This window comes from Lolium perenne, chromosome 2, assembly GCF_019359855.2.
Source record: "Lolium perenne isolate Kyuss_39 chromosome 2, Kyuss_2.0, whole genome shotgun sequence".
NCBI lineage: Eukaryota > Viridiplantae > Streptophyta > Magnoliopsida > Poales > Poaceae > Lolium > Lolium perenne.
The window spans coordinates 297,704,070-297,718,239 of NC_067245.2; the positions used below are offsets into that span (position 1 = coordinate 297,704,070).

The 14,170-nt window shown below is 45.1% G+C and overlaps 1 protein-coding gene and 1 long non-coding RNA gene across 3 annotated transcripts; both read left to right on the top strand.

The window, feature by feature from the left end:
- Positions 1-5,619: 5,619 nt before the first annotated feature.
- Positions 5,620-9,867, top strand: LOC127336107 (G-type lectin S-receptor-like serine/threonine-protein kinase B120). Of its 2 annotated transcripts, XM_051362870.2 has the most exons (8): positions 5,620-5,943; positions 6,184-7,585; positions 8,030-8,155; positions 8,245-8,417; positions 8,514-8,724; positions 8,842-9,079; positions 9,177-9,330; positions 9,424-9,867. In XM_051362870.2, exons 2-8 carry the CDS (start codon positions 6,337-6,339, stop codon positions 9,724-9,726), a joined length of 2,454 nt encoding a protein of 817 aa, XP_051218830.1. In that variant the 5' UTR covers positions 5,620-5,943; positions 6,184-6,336; the 3' UTR covers positions 9,727-9,867. The 2 variants fall into 2 exon arrangements, with proteins under 2 accessions (XP_051218830.1, XP_051218829.1); XM_051362869.2 differs by having other exon boundaries at positions 5,620-7,585.
- A 1,248-nt stretch (positions 9,868-11,115) lies between these two features.
- On the top strand, positions 11,116-13,667 carry LOC127336106 (uncharacterized). The gene is made up of 4 exons (XR_007873173.2): positions 11,116-11,603; positions 12,291-12,484; positions 12,607-12,699; positions 13,408-13,667. It is a non-coding gene; the product is annotated as an uncharacterized lncRNA (long non-coding RNA).
- Positions 13,668-14,170: the final 503 nt, after the last annotated feature.

A 14,170-nucleotide genomic window follows, 5' to 3' on the forward strand; every position in this document is an offset into this window, starting at 1 on the left:
GAAGCAGCGGGGACGGGCATGCACACACGCACGGCTGGACGGAGCGAAGGCGGGCGCGGGGTGGTGGGCGGCGGGAAAGCGCGGCCGTGCGGGCAGGCTGGAGGGTGGCCGAGCGGGGCAGAGGGGAGGCGGCAGGCACGGCTCAGTCTCATGGGAAGAAGATGAACAGGGGAAAAAAGAAAAATAGTACTAGTATTCTTTTTATTAAGGAAATACGTAGTATGTCTTTTTACAGTACTACTATAAGGGAGTTGTTCCTATACCTGTAAATGGACGTGCTAGCGGTGGTCCACCATATGCCACTTCCTGCCGTTTAAACAAACGGAACTATGTAGATAATCCGTATAATACCACTAGGATGAGCGGCCCGCCGCCTGGCCGCTTACACCCGCCAGATTCGCCCGATCGATCGATCAAACATGCTATCCTGGCCGTATTCCCGTTGGCTGAAGCCGTGCGTTGCTGCGGCTCTCCTCATTTCCCTGGCTCCGGCAGGATCCTGCTCACCGGCGCGACCTTCCACCACGCGGGCGCCGCCTTCTTTCTGCCGCCTGAGATTTCCGCCCCTGCTCCACCCCGACGAGGTCGTGGTCGAATGCGAGATGGCGTTTGTTGCGGGGGCCATCGCCGCCGGCGAGGCGCACCTGCCTGGTTGGGCGCGAGTAGTCGTTGATCGGGTGAGCGATGACCACCTACTCTGGTCGCCAGCTCCGCCTCCCAATCCACGCTGGGGACGGGGGAGCATATTCGACCTCCTCATCCAGAGAACAGAGTTGAGGGGCGGAGCGGAGGGATGGGGCGGCGGCGGTGAAGCTGTTCCTTTGGGGAAGAGGAGTGGAGAGGAGGAGCGGAGGGATGGGGCGGCGCTTGCCTCCCGTCGCCATGGACGGGGTCAGAAAGTAACGATGGGCGGCATGGCGGCGGTAGCGGGGTAACCGTCAGTGGCCGCTACGATTCATTCCTTTTTACTGGGTGTCCATTTACCAAGTTGAGCGGGCCTGGGCTAACGGCGCCGTGGCCTGCCGTTTCCACTTACAGATATAGTTGTTCCGACTTCTCACTTTTTCGTGACGAAAATTAGAGTAAAATACACCCACGGTAATTGTACTTGTGGAACAATGTCACTTTGGTCACTGTGTTCAGGAAACTCGAAGTTACAATTACTCAGTATGACAGAGCTTGTCAATACGGTCACCATGTCCACACGGGCGTACGTATTCGTACCGACGTGGCATAAGCTGACTCTTTAACCGCATGTAATTTTGTATTTAGGACACTGATTGGGCGCAAAACTGGGCAATGCTTGGGCACGAAACGTGGCAGTTGACGTTTTTCCAGTTGGGTACAAAACATGGGCATCTTCCTCCCGTGCCGGACAAACAGAGCAGCAAAGGAACAAGTAGAGGAGGCTTGGGCTGGGATGATCGGCACCGATCCTGGCGATCTTGTTCGCCGGACGACCGGAAGACGCTGCGTCGCCGACGGAGGAATCAAAGGGACGGGCGACGACCATCCATGGTCCCTGTTCGTCGACTTGACGGAACCCCTCCACCGTTGCATGGTGAGCTCTGGAATTCGATTTTTTCCTGTTCAGATAAGTTGTCTATCTAGATGTTCTTAAGGTGATTACGGGATGGCATTGTGTTTTTGGGACAAATTAATTATTGTTAGGTTGTAGGGTTTTAGATTTGATGTTAAATGGGCTCTTTTGTTTCCTGTGATTTTGTAGACCACAACGATGGCAAGTATAAATTCAGTCACGGCATAAATCATGGAGGTTTTTTTCTCGGCATCGGCAGTAACAGATCGTATTGCAATGGCACATTGGTGTGGTATGGTTTCTTGGACGAGCAAACGTGGTCTATGAATGATTTGAAAACACTTGTCGAAGATTTGGGGTATGAGATGGCACGCAGGATGAATGTGTTCTTCAGTGCAGTTGACAAGCCAGTTGGCTCAGTGCTCTCTTTGTTAAAAACAGAAGACTCGTTCAGGAATATGCTTCACTGGGTGGGTGGTTTTGGGGCACAGATCATTGCAAGTACACATTGATCATGATAAAAGCATGCGGGGAGTTGACTGGGACAATGTAGTGTTGTCCTGTCCGGTTGTCCCCTGTGGTTGAACTCCCTCGTGTAAGAGCATCTCCAGCCATTGGGGCCCCCCAGGCCAAAATCCTGGATGTATTTTCTTTTTGGCCTGAGAAGTCCATTTTCCCAGCGGCGAGTTTACGATGGATGAAAACTTTGATAAAAAAACGGAGAATTCAGACAAAACAAGGCGAAACTCATTCAAACATAAGTGAAATTTAAAGATATTTAAATTATATAGGCGAGTTCGTACATATATAGGCCGAATTCGTACATATATTTGAACTCGGCCATATGGAAACATAAACTAAAATTGAAAAACGGCGTGCCGCATCCCCGGGGGAGGGGGAGTTGCCGGCCTCGATGTGCCCGCGGCTCGGCGAACCCCACCAGCGGCGGGGGTCGGCGGCGTTGTTACGCGCTGGAGCAGGGGGAGGACCGTCGTACACTGCGAGTTCCCGTTCGTGCCGGAGACAGAAGAACTCGTTCAGGCGTCGTAGTTGTCGGCGAGGTACCGCTCCTCCGCGCACTGCTCCTCGGTGAGGGTGGCCCGCACAACGTCGATAGCGGCGTCGAGCTTGTCGCCTCCCACCGGAAGCGGCGGGATCGAGACGCCCCCCGCGCTCAGGAACCATCCTCCGGGCACGTGGAAGTCCGGCGGCGTCGGGTAGCCTGCCATGTGCAGGAGTCTCGCCTCCCACTGGTGTAGGGAACGACGACCAAAGCATATTCATCTACTCTTTGTAATCTCTTTGAAAACATGATGTGTATTGCAATATATCAATTTCCCATGGTATTTTGTGTCTCCATGTCTTTGTTTGAGTAGTGACTTGTTCATGACAATTGTGATATAGTTTGTTGTTGGTTGTATACAAGTATATGTTATCTTCTATGATGATCTTGTTGTACTAACATATGAGTGTACACATATGTTGTGGGATGCACAAAGTTATCACCATTGCATGTTGATAGGATGAGGGACAGCTGGAGCTTGACAGAAACCATGTCCCAATTCTTTAGATATGTATGTTATATTAATTCATGGTTAATGAACGAGGTATAACTATGGGGATATTTAAACTTACATCGGTGGTTGGACTTGTTGTCTTAATAATTGGCCTTGGGTCAATCACTAGTGATGTAATTGCTCATGTTTATGGATGCACCTATGTATGCCTCCTCTCTAGAAGAAACAGTAAAAATACTATCTTGGAGATGGGCTCGCGGAAGACGGCGGTAGCGATTCTCTGGTGTATGTAATGGCGTGCGCTGATGGTCTGCTATACTGATTGTGCTTCTCAATCGCCAATGGACGGCTTGGGCAAACACTTGATTTTTAGATGATCTGTGTTGGTGTGAGGTTAGGGTAGTGGCTCTATTCTTAACACCCCCTTCATCGTTTGTTATAGGTTTAGCAAGTTGTCGCTAGGAAGGTGGCTTTGAATTGATGTTTGTATTCCTCGTCTTGAGAATAATCTAATAAAAAAAAGTTGTGTGCATCCTTTGAATGCAGAGGCTGGAGCAATGCTCCCATTTCGAAGAAAAAAATATGACCCGTTTCTAAAACTAGGAAACTCCCATTGTCTTACTACAAAAAAATATTGAGGTTTTGGGTATTGTTCTTAGCATATACCATGTTTTTCCAAAGCTTCCAATCATCCAACTTCCAATCATCCAAACTGTATATTTTGATCTAGGATCCAAGGAGGCACAAATTAACATTGGCAAGATCATGGATAACCATCCAACCAAACTCCTTTTAACAGATGATTTCCAGTTAGCTAGGTGTAACTTCCGATGGCCTTCAAAGTCATTCCAGAGACAATTTACCATTTGGGAGTTAATCAAGTCAAGAACCAATTTAGGGAATTTGAAAAATGAAAGAAGGTAAATAGGAGTGCTAGCTAGGCATGCTTTAATGAGGGTGATCCTAGCTCCTCTCTATCCAGAGATTCTTTTAAAGATTTTATCAATTGAAGGTTGCAGGGAGTTCTATTTCATATTCACAATCTCCGAATGTGCGCCTTTTACCCGTGTCATGCTTGATTACACAGGCAGGCTGAAGTCTCTAAGCTGGAACAATCGATTGTCATCATGGGCACTCATCGCTTTAAGTCCTGCTGCTTCATGCGATATCTATGCATCTTGTATTCCCGTGGCCCATTCAGCTATTGCGACCTCACTCAGATCGTCCCTAGATCCTAGTGTCTTGACGGTTTTGGGCCCGATGGTCCTCTCTTTTCAACTGGATGTAGGAGAAAAACAATGCTAGATTTCCACAAGCAAAATCATTTTATAACCTTGTCTTGGATGAAAGTTCCTGACAAGTTCCTGCATATACAGAGAACAAGCTTTGATCAGTGTGCATATGAGTGCAGACGCAGTTGCTCTTGCACGGCTTACCCTTACGCCAACCAGAGCTGCGCTGGTTTTATGGTTGATTCGTCAAGGTGCTTGGTTTGGTCGGGGGAGTTTATTACATCGGGTAGGCAACCTATGGCGAGAGTCTGTATGTCCGACTTGCAAAATCTTCTGGTATTCCTCTCCCATGCCTTTTTTTGTTCTCCAAGTCATTATTTTTCTTAATGTCGTAGCGAATAGTTTTAATTGATTTCTCCACATAAGTTGCACGTGTTTGCCAACTTTATACCAGTCTTGAATGGTGCAAGCACACATGATTTATCCTGAAAATAGAAAAATATACATATATTAGAAAATATAAAGGTTGTTGTTAAGCTTCATGCACTAGCCACTTGAACCAAAAGTCCGAACTGATGGAAAGGGCTAGGCAATCTAGTTATACACTTCACAACATCCCCACTCGCGTGTGACGGGAGAAGAGAAAGTCAACACGTGAAAGAAGAAGAGCACACCGAAACAGCGGTGGCTAAAGAGGGGGGCAACAACATTTTTTAGGCTTAATTGCGAAAACCATGTGAAAGCTAGGATTTGAACTTGAGACCTAAGGCTTTGATACCATGTTAAGCTTCATGCACTAGCCACTTGAACCAAAAGTCCGAACTGATGGAAAGGGAAAGGCAATCCACATATACATTTCACAACAGTTGTAACTCCTCCGATCCATAATAGTGGTAGTTTTACTTCAAATTTTAATAAAACTGTGAAAGTTATCATGGATCCGGGAGAGTGTAGTATTAATTAGTATACAACAACATTGCTCCCTATAAACTATTATAGAGCATATTCAACCAACCACATCCACATGAAACTATCTTTACAAACTTTTTCTCTCAAGCAAAGCCACCTTTTCTTGTTTTCCTATTTCTGTACAGTTTCTAGTGATTGTGTTGGAGTTGGAGAAGCTTACTTTTTTTTTTGCTTTGTTTTGAGAATTTGGGAAGCTTGCTAAAATTGAACTGAAACTGCGGCCTAGGCTGTGGTTCAGCCTGCGAACTTTACGGGCCGTAAACCTGCAGCCTGTTTCGTATTGGCAACAAGGCCTCCAGCCCACACACAAGTACGGAGTGGTAGCCCTTTGCCTTCGCCGCCGAAGACGAGTCCCCACTCCCCCACTGCCGCCGCTCGCTCGCCGCAGTCCCCATCCCCCTGCCGCGGTGCCGCCGCCGGTCTGCTAATCATGCTGCCGTCTCTATATGCATCCCGGCCCCTCGTATTCCTTCCACTCCCAACCCGTCCCAGGCGGCCATAGTACGCGGTGCCGGCCAGTCATCGCGCCGACGTAGCCATCCTCCGCTAGTTCCACCCCACCGCGCTCGCCGTCCGCGTTCGTACCACCCAACCACTCGAGATGAATGGTTGACTATGGGATGAGGTACCAAGTGCCAACTCCCCGGCCCTCACCGCCACTACCCCATCGACGCTCCACCTGACGGTAACCGGTTCCATACACGTCTCTCTTTTGTACTATATTGTCAACCCAGTAGTCGCTTACGGCCAGTCGGCAACGATGGTGAAATCTTGATAATTCTGCACCTTCCTGTGTAAGCTTGTTTGGTTACCCTGCAATGTCCGAGTTCAAGGACTACCTAGTACCTACCAACAGCATTTATGCTGACGACGACTGCGAGTCGCAAGTCGCGAGAGCTTAGTCCCCTCTGTGTATTTGATGCAGTGAACACAGCCAAGACTTGGACCATCAGGCTGAAATTATGTCGGGCGAACTGGTCATGCTGCTGTGGCTAGCACAAAAGTGGGAGCGGTGTTTCGTCTCCAAGCAGAACATCCAGACTCCAGAGCATTTCCATAGACCACTCGTCACAAGCATATGTGGAAAATAGGCAGGACTCTCCTCCCCTGTTTCATCCTCCTATTATCGATTTGTTTCTGCAAATCCGATGACCGCCTAATGCCTACGAAGCCACTCTTGCCTGGGGACAAGCTCGTCTCAAACAATGGCATCTTCGGTCTTGGTTTCTTCTCCCTGGAGAACTCCACCGCAAACTCATATTTAGGCATATGGTACCACAACATCCCGGAGCGGACATATGTCTGGGTGGCCAACCGCGACAACCCAATCAGCAGCAGTTTGTCCGGTAAGTTGGTTCTGACCAATAGCTCCGACCTTGTCCTGTCAGATTCTAGAGGCCGTATCCTCTGGATGACGGCGAACAATGTCACCACCGGGGGTGATGGAGCTGTGGCACTGCTGCTCGACACAGGAAACTTTATCCTCCAGTCAAGGAATTTCATGCAGATATGGCAGAGTTTTGATCACCCGACGGACACCATCCTCCCCGGTTTCAAGGTTTGGGCAAACTACAAGACCCACACAGCAGTGCGCCTTGTTGCTTGGAAGGATTCTCAAGATCCGTCCACTGGGAAATTCTTCCTCAATCGTGACCCTAGCACGGCCCTCGAGATCCTCATATGGCGTGAGACAAGCCTGTACTGGCGCAGCGGACTGTGGAACGGTGCCACAGCCTGGAACAACAATGGATACATGTGGTCCCAGATCGTCGACGATGGGGAGGAGATCTACTCAACGTACATCACAGGCAATGAATCACGGAGATCGCACTGGAAGCTGGACTACACGGGCGACTTGATGCTCAGGAGATGGATTAACCAGTCGTGGGAGGTTTTGTTCAAACGCCCAGGTGATGGCTGCCGAAACTACGGCTCATGTGGTCCATTTGGTTACTGCGATAGCACGGTGTCCAGCGGGGAATGCAGGTGCCTCGACGGGTTTGAGCTGGCAGATGGCTTCAGTGCCAACTTCTCCAGAGGATGCATGAGAAAGCAGGCGCTTAGATGCCACGACGACCACTTCTTGCCCTTGGCAGGGATGAAGGTGCCTGGGAAATTTGTGTATGTCCGGAACAAAAGCTTCAAGGAGTGCACTGCTGAGTGTTACCGCAACTGCTCGTGCACCGCTTATGCTTATGCCAACTTGAGCAGTACCCTCGCAACAGGTGGTCCATCAAGATGCTTGGTCTGGATAGGGGAGCTTGTTGACTCAGAAAAGTCCGGCGCACTTGGTGGCAACCTGTACCTTCGGCTGGCTGGCTCACCTGGTAAGTAAGGTCCCATGGCTGATTTTGTTCTTTTAACCTACAGTGACATTGGTACCTTGAAATGTGTGCCCTCTCATGTCACCTCTGGATCTTGACAGTAACAGCCTGCATGTGAAACTACGATCACAAACCTTTTCTGTGAGTAACATATGGCCTTTAGCATTGAACAAACTCATCAGTTTGCATTTCTTCCAGAATGGTGCTAGTGTGCTAATTTTCCAGCTCACACATTTGTAACACTAGCTAGCCTTACTTTTGGTGTCTGCAAATACTTATTTTTCAATTAAAATCTGTAGCCATGTCTGAGATGCATTTTTTGTATCTACTTTGGTATTATATGCAAGTACATCGATATATTTACTCATCGAGAAAAGGGTAAATGCATACTTTCAGAGGCCATGCTTGAATCTTGATGCAGTACTCTTTTTATCAATTTCTTCACAGGGCACAGTTCTGCAGTAAACAAGAGGAAGAGCGGTGTGGGTGTTGTACTAAAGATTTTACTCCCAGTTATATCATTCCTGCTGATACTCACATGCATATATTTTGTCCTTGTATGCAAGCCAACAGGTAGAACAAGGGACTCTAATTTCCTGTAATATGATGTTCAACAGTTCATGAAATAGTGTCCAGTGTTAACGTTACTGATATTTCTGCAGGGATACAAGTAAACAAGAAAAGACCGGGCCAGGGACAGTTGAGCACTTCCCAAGAAGTTTGGGATGAAAATTTGGAATTCCGGTCTATTATGCTTGAAGACATCTCCACTGCAACAAACAATTTCCATGACAGAAACATACTTGGAAAAGGAGGTTTTGGAAAAGTCTATAAGGTTGTATAAAACGACCTTCTCAATCAATCACAACACTTGAAAATCTCTATAATTTCCTCCTGGTTAATTTATCTCAATAATGATTACACGACACAGGGAACACTGGAAAAGGGAAAGGAAGTTGCTGTTAAAAGGCTTAGCCAGGGTTCTGAGCAGGGGATAGAGCATTTTAGAAATGAAGTGGTTCTTATAGCCAAGTTGCAGCACAAGAATCTAGTTAGACTTCTTGGCTGCTGTATACATGAGGATGAAAAGCTTCTTATTTATGAATACTTGCCCAACAAAAGCCTAGACAAGTTTATTTTTGGTACGTTCTAATCATATACTTTAGAAAGTAATCTTGAATTGACAAAACAAATTTGTTTGAATGAACAGCTTACTAGATGCCCTGCACTCATGTACTTGCGCATCCTCTTCTTGGCAGATATTGCAAGAAAGTCTATGCTTGATTGGCCAAGAAGGTTCAACATAATCAAAGGTGTAGCAAGAGGACTTCTATATCTCCACCAAGATTCGAGGACGATGATAATCCATAGGGACCTCAAACCAAGCAACATCCTGTTAGATGCAGAGATGAACCCAAAAATATCAGATTTTGGAATGGCGAGGATCTTTGGAGGTAACGAGCAACAAGAAAGTACCAAACGAGTTGTTGGGACATAGTAAGTAACTCTTGGACTAGCTCTTGGTCTCAAATTTTCATTTATGCGTCTGAGATAACTCAACTATGCATACTTGCTTGTGAATTGATTTAAATAGCGGTTACATGTCACCTGAATATGCGATGGAGGGCATCTTTTCAGTGAAGTCTGACACATACAGCTTTGGTATTTTGCTACTGGAGATTGTGAGTGGATTAAAGATCAGCTCACCACATCATCTCGTGATGGACTTCTCAAACCTCATATCTTGTGTGAGTGTTACTTACCAGATTCTGAAATGCTCGAGATAACCAGAAGTATAGTACTAGTAATTACAAATTACAAACCTCGACGGGATGTTTCAGGCATGGAACTTGTGGGCAGATGGAAAAGCAACGGACTTCATGGACGCGACTATCAGGGAAGGATATCCCCCCAATGAAGTGTCAAAGTGCATCCACATTGGACTACTGTGTGTGCAGGACAGCTCCAATGCTAGGCCACATATGTCATCGGTTGTGTCCATGCTGGACAGTGAAGCCATGCCATGCGCCATTCCAAAGCAGCCTATGTATTTTGCACAGATAAATCATGAAACCGGGGATGCGAGAATAGACCTAGAAAATTCCGTTAATGGTGTGAGCCTTACGGTGCTAGAAGGGCGCTAGCTGGCTGTCCTAGAATCTCACTTCGATAGTCGAGTAATTGCATAAATTTGCTACCAATTTAGCGAGGTTATTGATGTTGAAATAATGTAAGCTACATCCTATGGGATAAATAGAACGTTTGTGTTCTTCCTTGGCTCAAAATTATGAGTATGAGTTGTGGAAAATTAGGAATTTTTTAGAGAGAAATTGCAGATTAGGATGGAACTATTTTTGCATATGGTGCTTTGTAGGTTGATTAGTTCTTTTTTGTACGCAATTTCCCTCTGGAACTAGAGCATTAGACTGACTTGCATCATAGGAAGAGGAACACTAATGGATGATGTACGACGAAGATGTGGATGCTTTATTGCAGTTGCCGCACATGCTGGATATCGGTAACAAGTGTCTCATGTTGGTGATTTATACAGGAAAAATATTAGAAGAAAACTTCTAGCTATAGGCAGTGATGCAATGTAGTGCCCCGTTCCAAAATAAGTGCCGCTTGTCTAAGTATAGATACATCTAAACTGAAGGAAATACTAAGCCGATAACTCTGAAGGCAGCACGAGCTTGGGTGCTCCTTTTATCGAATCCCTATCAGACCATCCGTTTCATAAGCCTACGTCATAACACGTTGTGTATAATTTTGTATAGACAGCCTGATGAAATACAGAGCCTGGATAGCCCCAACTACCTCACTCGTATGCATCATAGAACATGGAGGTCGAAAAGCAGTCAGGCCCATTCTTTTTTTTTTTGACAATCAATACCACATATATTCATAGCAACAAATAATACATGGTAGAGATACATGAACTGACTCCAACGATTACAAAATAAAGTCTAAAAGATAGTAACAAATCTTCGAGGTCTTCAATTTCTTTCTTCTTCCAGGACACAATCTTGTACTCTTCTGAAGGCAGCCAAAGATAGATAATGAACCATAGACCTGTAGATACCGATGAAAGTTCTCCCATAATTTTTTGAGCCGCAATGCCAAGGCTGCGTGCACGCACGCAACCATTAAAGCAGTCATACAACATCGGCAAGAGTACCAACACCAGTATGTCAGGGAATAATAACTGACTAGTTTGTCAATTTCGATGGAGAGCCGAGAGTACGAATCACCATTGTCGAGGACGTAGAAGCCGAGACAAAAACTGCAAGGATAATCCTCCTCGCGGCAACAATGACAAAAGATCCAAAATCGATCTGGCGAAGCAAGATCCGAAGACCCATACCTAGAAAATTGTGATTGTTCAACACCACCATTGACGCCGGGAAGAAGATCTCGTCGTCGAACGAAAGGCCGAAGATCACTTATTGCAGACGATGCCATCTCCATTGAGGGGAAACCAACAAGAAGGCGGCTACCAAATTTTTAACATAATCTAATGAAAACAATACTTTGATTCGAAACTCCACGCATAGATCGGGTTCCCCACTCCTCCTGACGCCGGCGAAGCCGACCGGAAGAGTGGGAACCAATCTATGGAGGAGGATGAACTGGAGGCAGCTAGGGTTTCGATGATGGAAGGGTTGCTTCGATAGGTCCAGTCAGGCCCATTCTATTTCCTCTTCTCTCTCAACTCTAATCCCGTGTCGAAGCGCATCTCGATCCCCACCGGCCACCGCCTCCGCTCTGTCCGGCCCCGCCGCGACTCCCCGACCGACGGCGCCACCAGCCGCCGCCGCCCTGACGAGGTCACGGTTGCTATCGGCGTCTCCCTGCTAGGCCCTCTCCCCGCGGCCAGAGGAGCTCGTGGTTGTGCGCGTGAGGCTCGCTCGGTCCGTGCCCATGGCTGTGATGCGCGCCCCCGTCGTCCGCATCAGGTGCTAGCAGGGACGGAGCAGGTCGGCGCTGCTGTCTTGGATAACCTGACCCCATTCCAGTAGAGGTGACACCATAGCACTCTTTGTGGAGCTTCGTCCCTGGCTGCTAGCTAACCAGTACATGATGCACTAGCTAATCTATGCATTATCTGCTAGCTCTTTGGGTGATGCTCTTTTTTTTGTTATCTGGTAAAATGTTGTACTAGTACGCATAATTAGAATTTGCTAGCTGTATGTGATTCAGTGCAAATTTTGATTGCAATTGTTTGAGATATACTGATTTCAGCAGAATAGGAAATTGTAGAGTCTATGACATGTAGACCCCCTTTGTTATTGACTAAACAAACGGACAAGTTTTTGTCCAAATAGGTCTGCCGGTTGTGCAGACTCTTGTCCAGCGCGACCCATTTTGGACAATAATGGACATTTTTGTGTCCGAAATAGGTCTCCCCATTGAAGATGCATTTAGATTATAATTAACTTCTAGTTGAATAACTCCCCCACTGTAAACATTGCCGAAATTATTGATATATACCCCTTTTATTTTTGTTGACTTGAATATTACGTTTGAGTCTAAACTCGTACTCTACGAACTAACAATCACTACAATTCCTCACACAAATAGACAATCTTATAAGATAACCCGGACACCGTCCAGTTAGAAATGTGAGTGTTGCACATTGTATATTTGTTGTTAATTCTCTCTCAAGTAAATATAACTTTTAATCGATCCACGATTTTCATTTCGTCAGGTCATGGATCATACATGACCTCCCTAGATTAGTAGACATTCTTGGAATTGTTATCAGGAACTGTTAATTGGAACCACCCAATGGATCACAAGCTTTTCTCTTGAATAATCAGGCGAATAATGTAGATCAACATCACAGAATGCATCATGGCATGGATTTCTCATTGGAGCTGTCATCTTGAACCATAATTTGTGGTAAATCTATCCCATTCGCACCATTTTTAGCTTACATATCTAGCACTATAACCCAATTAGTTAGGAAATTACACCACATTACTTATTAACGTCATTAACCATAATCCATCATCTAATCACAGGTAGATGTGGTGGCAGTAATGAATTACTCAAATATTGCATCTATCCCAAACCAATTTTTCAAACAGAAGTTTACCGTAAACTCTTGCTGGTTGGTGAGTTCCACTACACTATAATGTTACATATTACCAATTAATCAGTACACAAATGCATTTATTTATGTTACTAATGCACACATACCTTCCCACAAATCCAAAATAATTTAGATTATAAAACACTTCTCCATGTTGTTCCACACTCCTATACTTCTACTTAACAGCTTGTACAATTTTTCTTTTGAAACGCCGAACAAAATAATTCATGTCATGGACCCTACCACTGGATCTTGAGGATTAAACGCAACAAAGAAGCTAAAACTAACTGCAAATTTAATCCAAAAGGATATATTTGAATGCATCCAGAAATATTTTGCTGACTGGCAAGTCGATAAATTCAACTTGTCAAAGCGATTCCCTATACTAGTACACCCATTACAGGAGGTTATCATTTTACGCTGCTTGAACTTTCCTCCTTATTTCCTATGCAAATATTATAGTAACAAGAATATTTGTGATGCCACGACTGTATTCAAATCTTTTTTACAGTGATGAATCCGATATCTGCGCATCTTTCTTTGTGAAAAACTGGTGTCTAAGATTTGAAATTAGCAGTTTGCAAGGTCTTACCTTTATATGATTTCTATGGTTATCAATTTCTTTTATATATTTACCCAGCCTGAAAAAAAATGTAGCTACCAATCTTGGCTGTTGCTGTGGGGTTCCACAACATAGCTGACAAGTTATTTTACTTGCAACATATCACAGGATAATATTGATAACCACGGATGAATGATATTACACAAAGTAATGATGATGCAAGGGAGCGCATCCAGTTTTGCTGAAGATCGCCTCCACGCGGCTAACATTGAACTTACCATGTTGGATTAAGCAATGCTGCCACTCTTGTGTAGATGCCCGAACATGTAAGTTATGTCTAAATCCATTAGTAGTATATCAAAACTCCAAGATCCCCAGGGCCTGCAATCTTTACGTTCACTGCTGGACAATCTCATCTAAATCAAAGACATCCCTGGTCAACTGTTTTACATTTTATTCTGCTAACACCAGTAAGAAGACTTACATGGATCCGAACAAAACTAGACAGATGGATAACCATTCGCAACATCATAGCTTTTCTGGTGCTCACACTAGAAATTTATTAAGAATTTTCGGTATGAAATATCTTGTATTATGTCCTTGATTCGATAAAAATAATTAGACATGCTTTAACTTTGTCTAAATTTGGTGTCTTGACTTTGTCTTAAAATTTAGACAAAATTAAGACATATTTCATGCGACAGAGGGAGTAACAAAAATCCAGATCTAGAAGCTTGAATAGTGCCCCTTTTGAATGTTCAAAAAATTGTCCAATTTGTCTTTTTTGCTGTATCTACAATACTAGGTATTTCACATTAAAAATTTGCACGCTGGTACTGTATATAGTTGAAATTTTTGGAAGTTTTCAATTTTTTCAAAGAGCCCGGGCTCTAATTAGCACTTCTCACCTTCCCAACCTCGTACTATACCT

Coding starts and splice junctions, on each gene's coding strand:
- LOC127336107 (XM_051362869.2), top strand. CDS start 6,337: ATGTGGAAAATAGGCAGGACTCTCCTCCCCTGTTTCATCCTCCTATTA. Junction 7,586..8,029: donor TCGGCTGGCTGGCTCACCTG/GTAAGTAAGGTC, acceptor ATTTCTTCACAG/GGCACAGTTCTGCAGTAAAC. Junction 8,725..8,841: donor CCTAGACAAGTTTATTTTTG/GTACGTTCTAAT, acceptor TCTTCTTGGCAG/ATATTGCAAGAAAGTCTATG.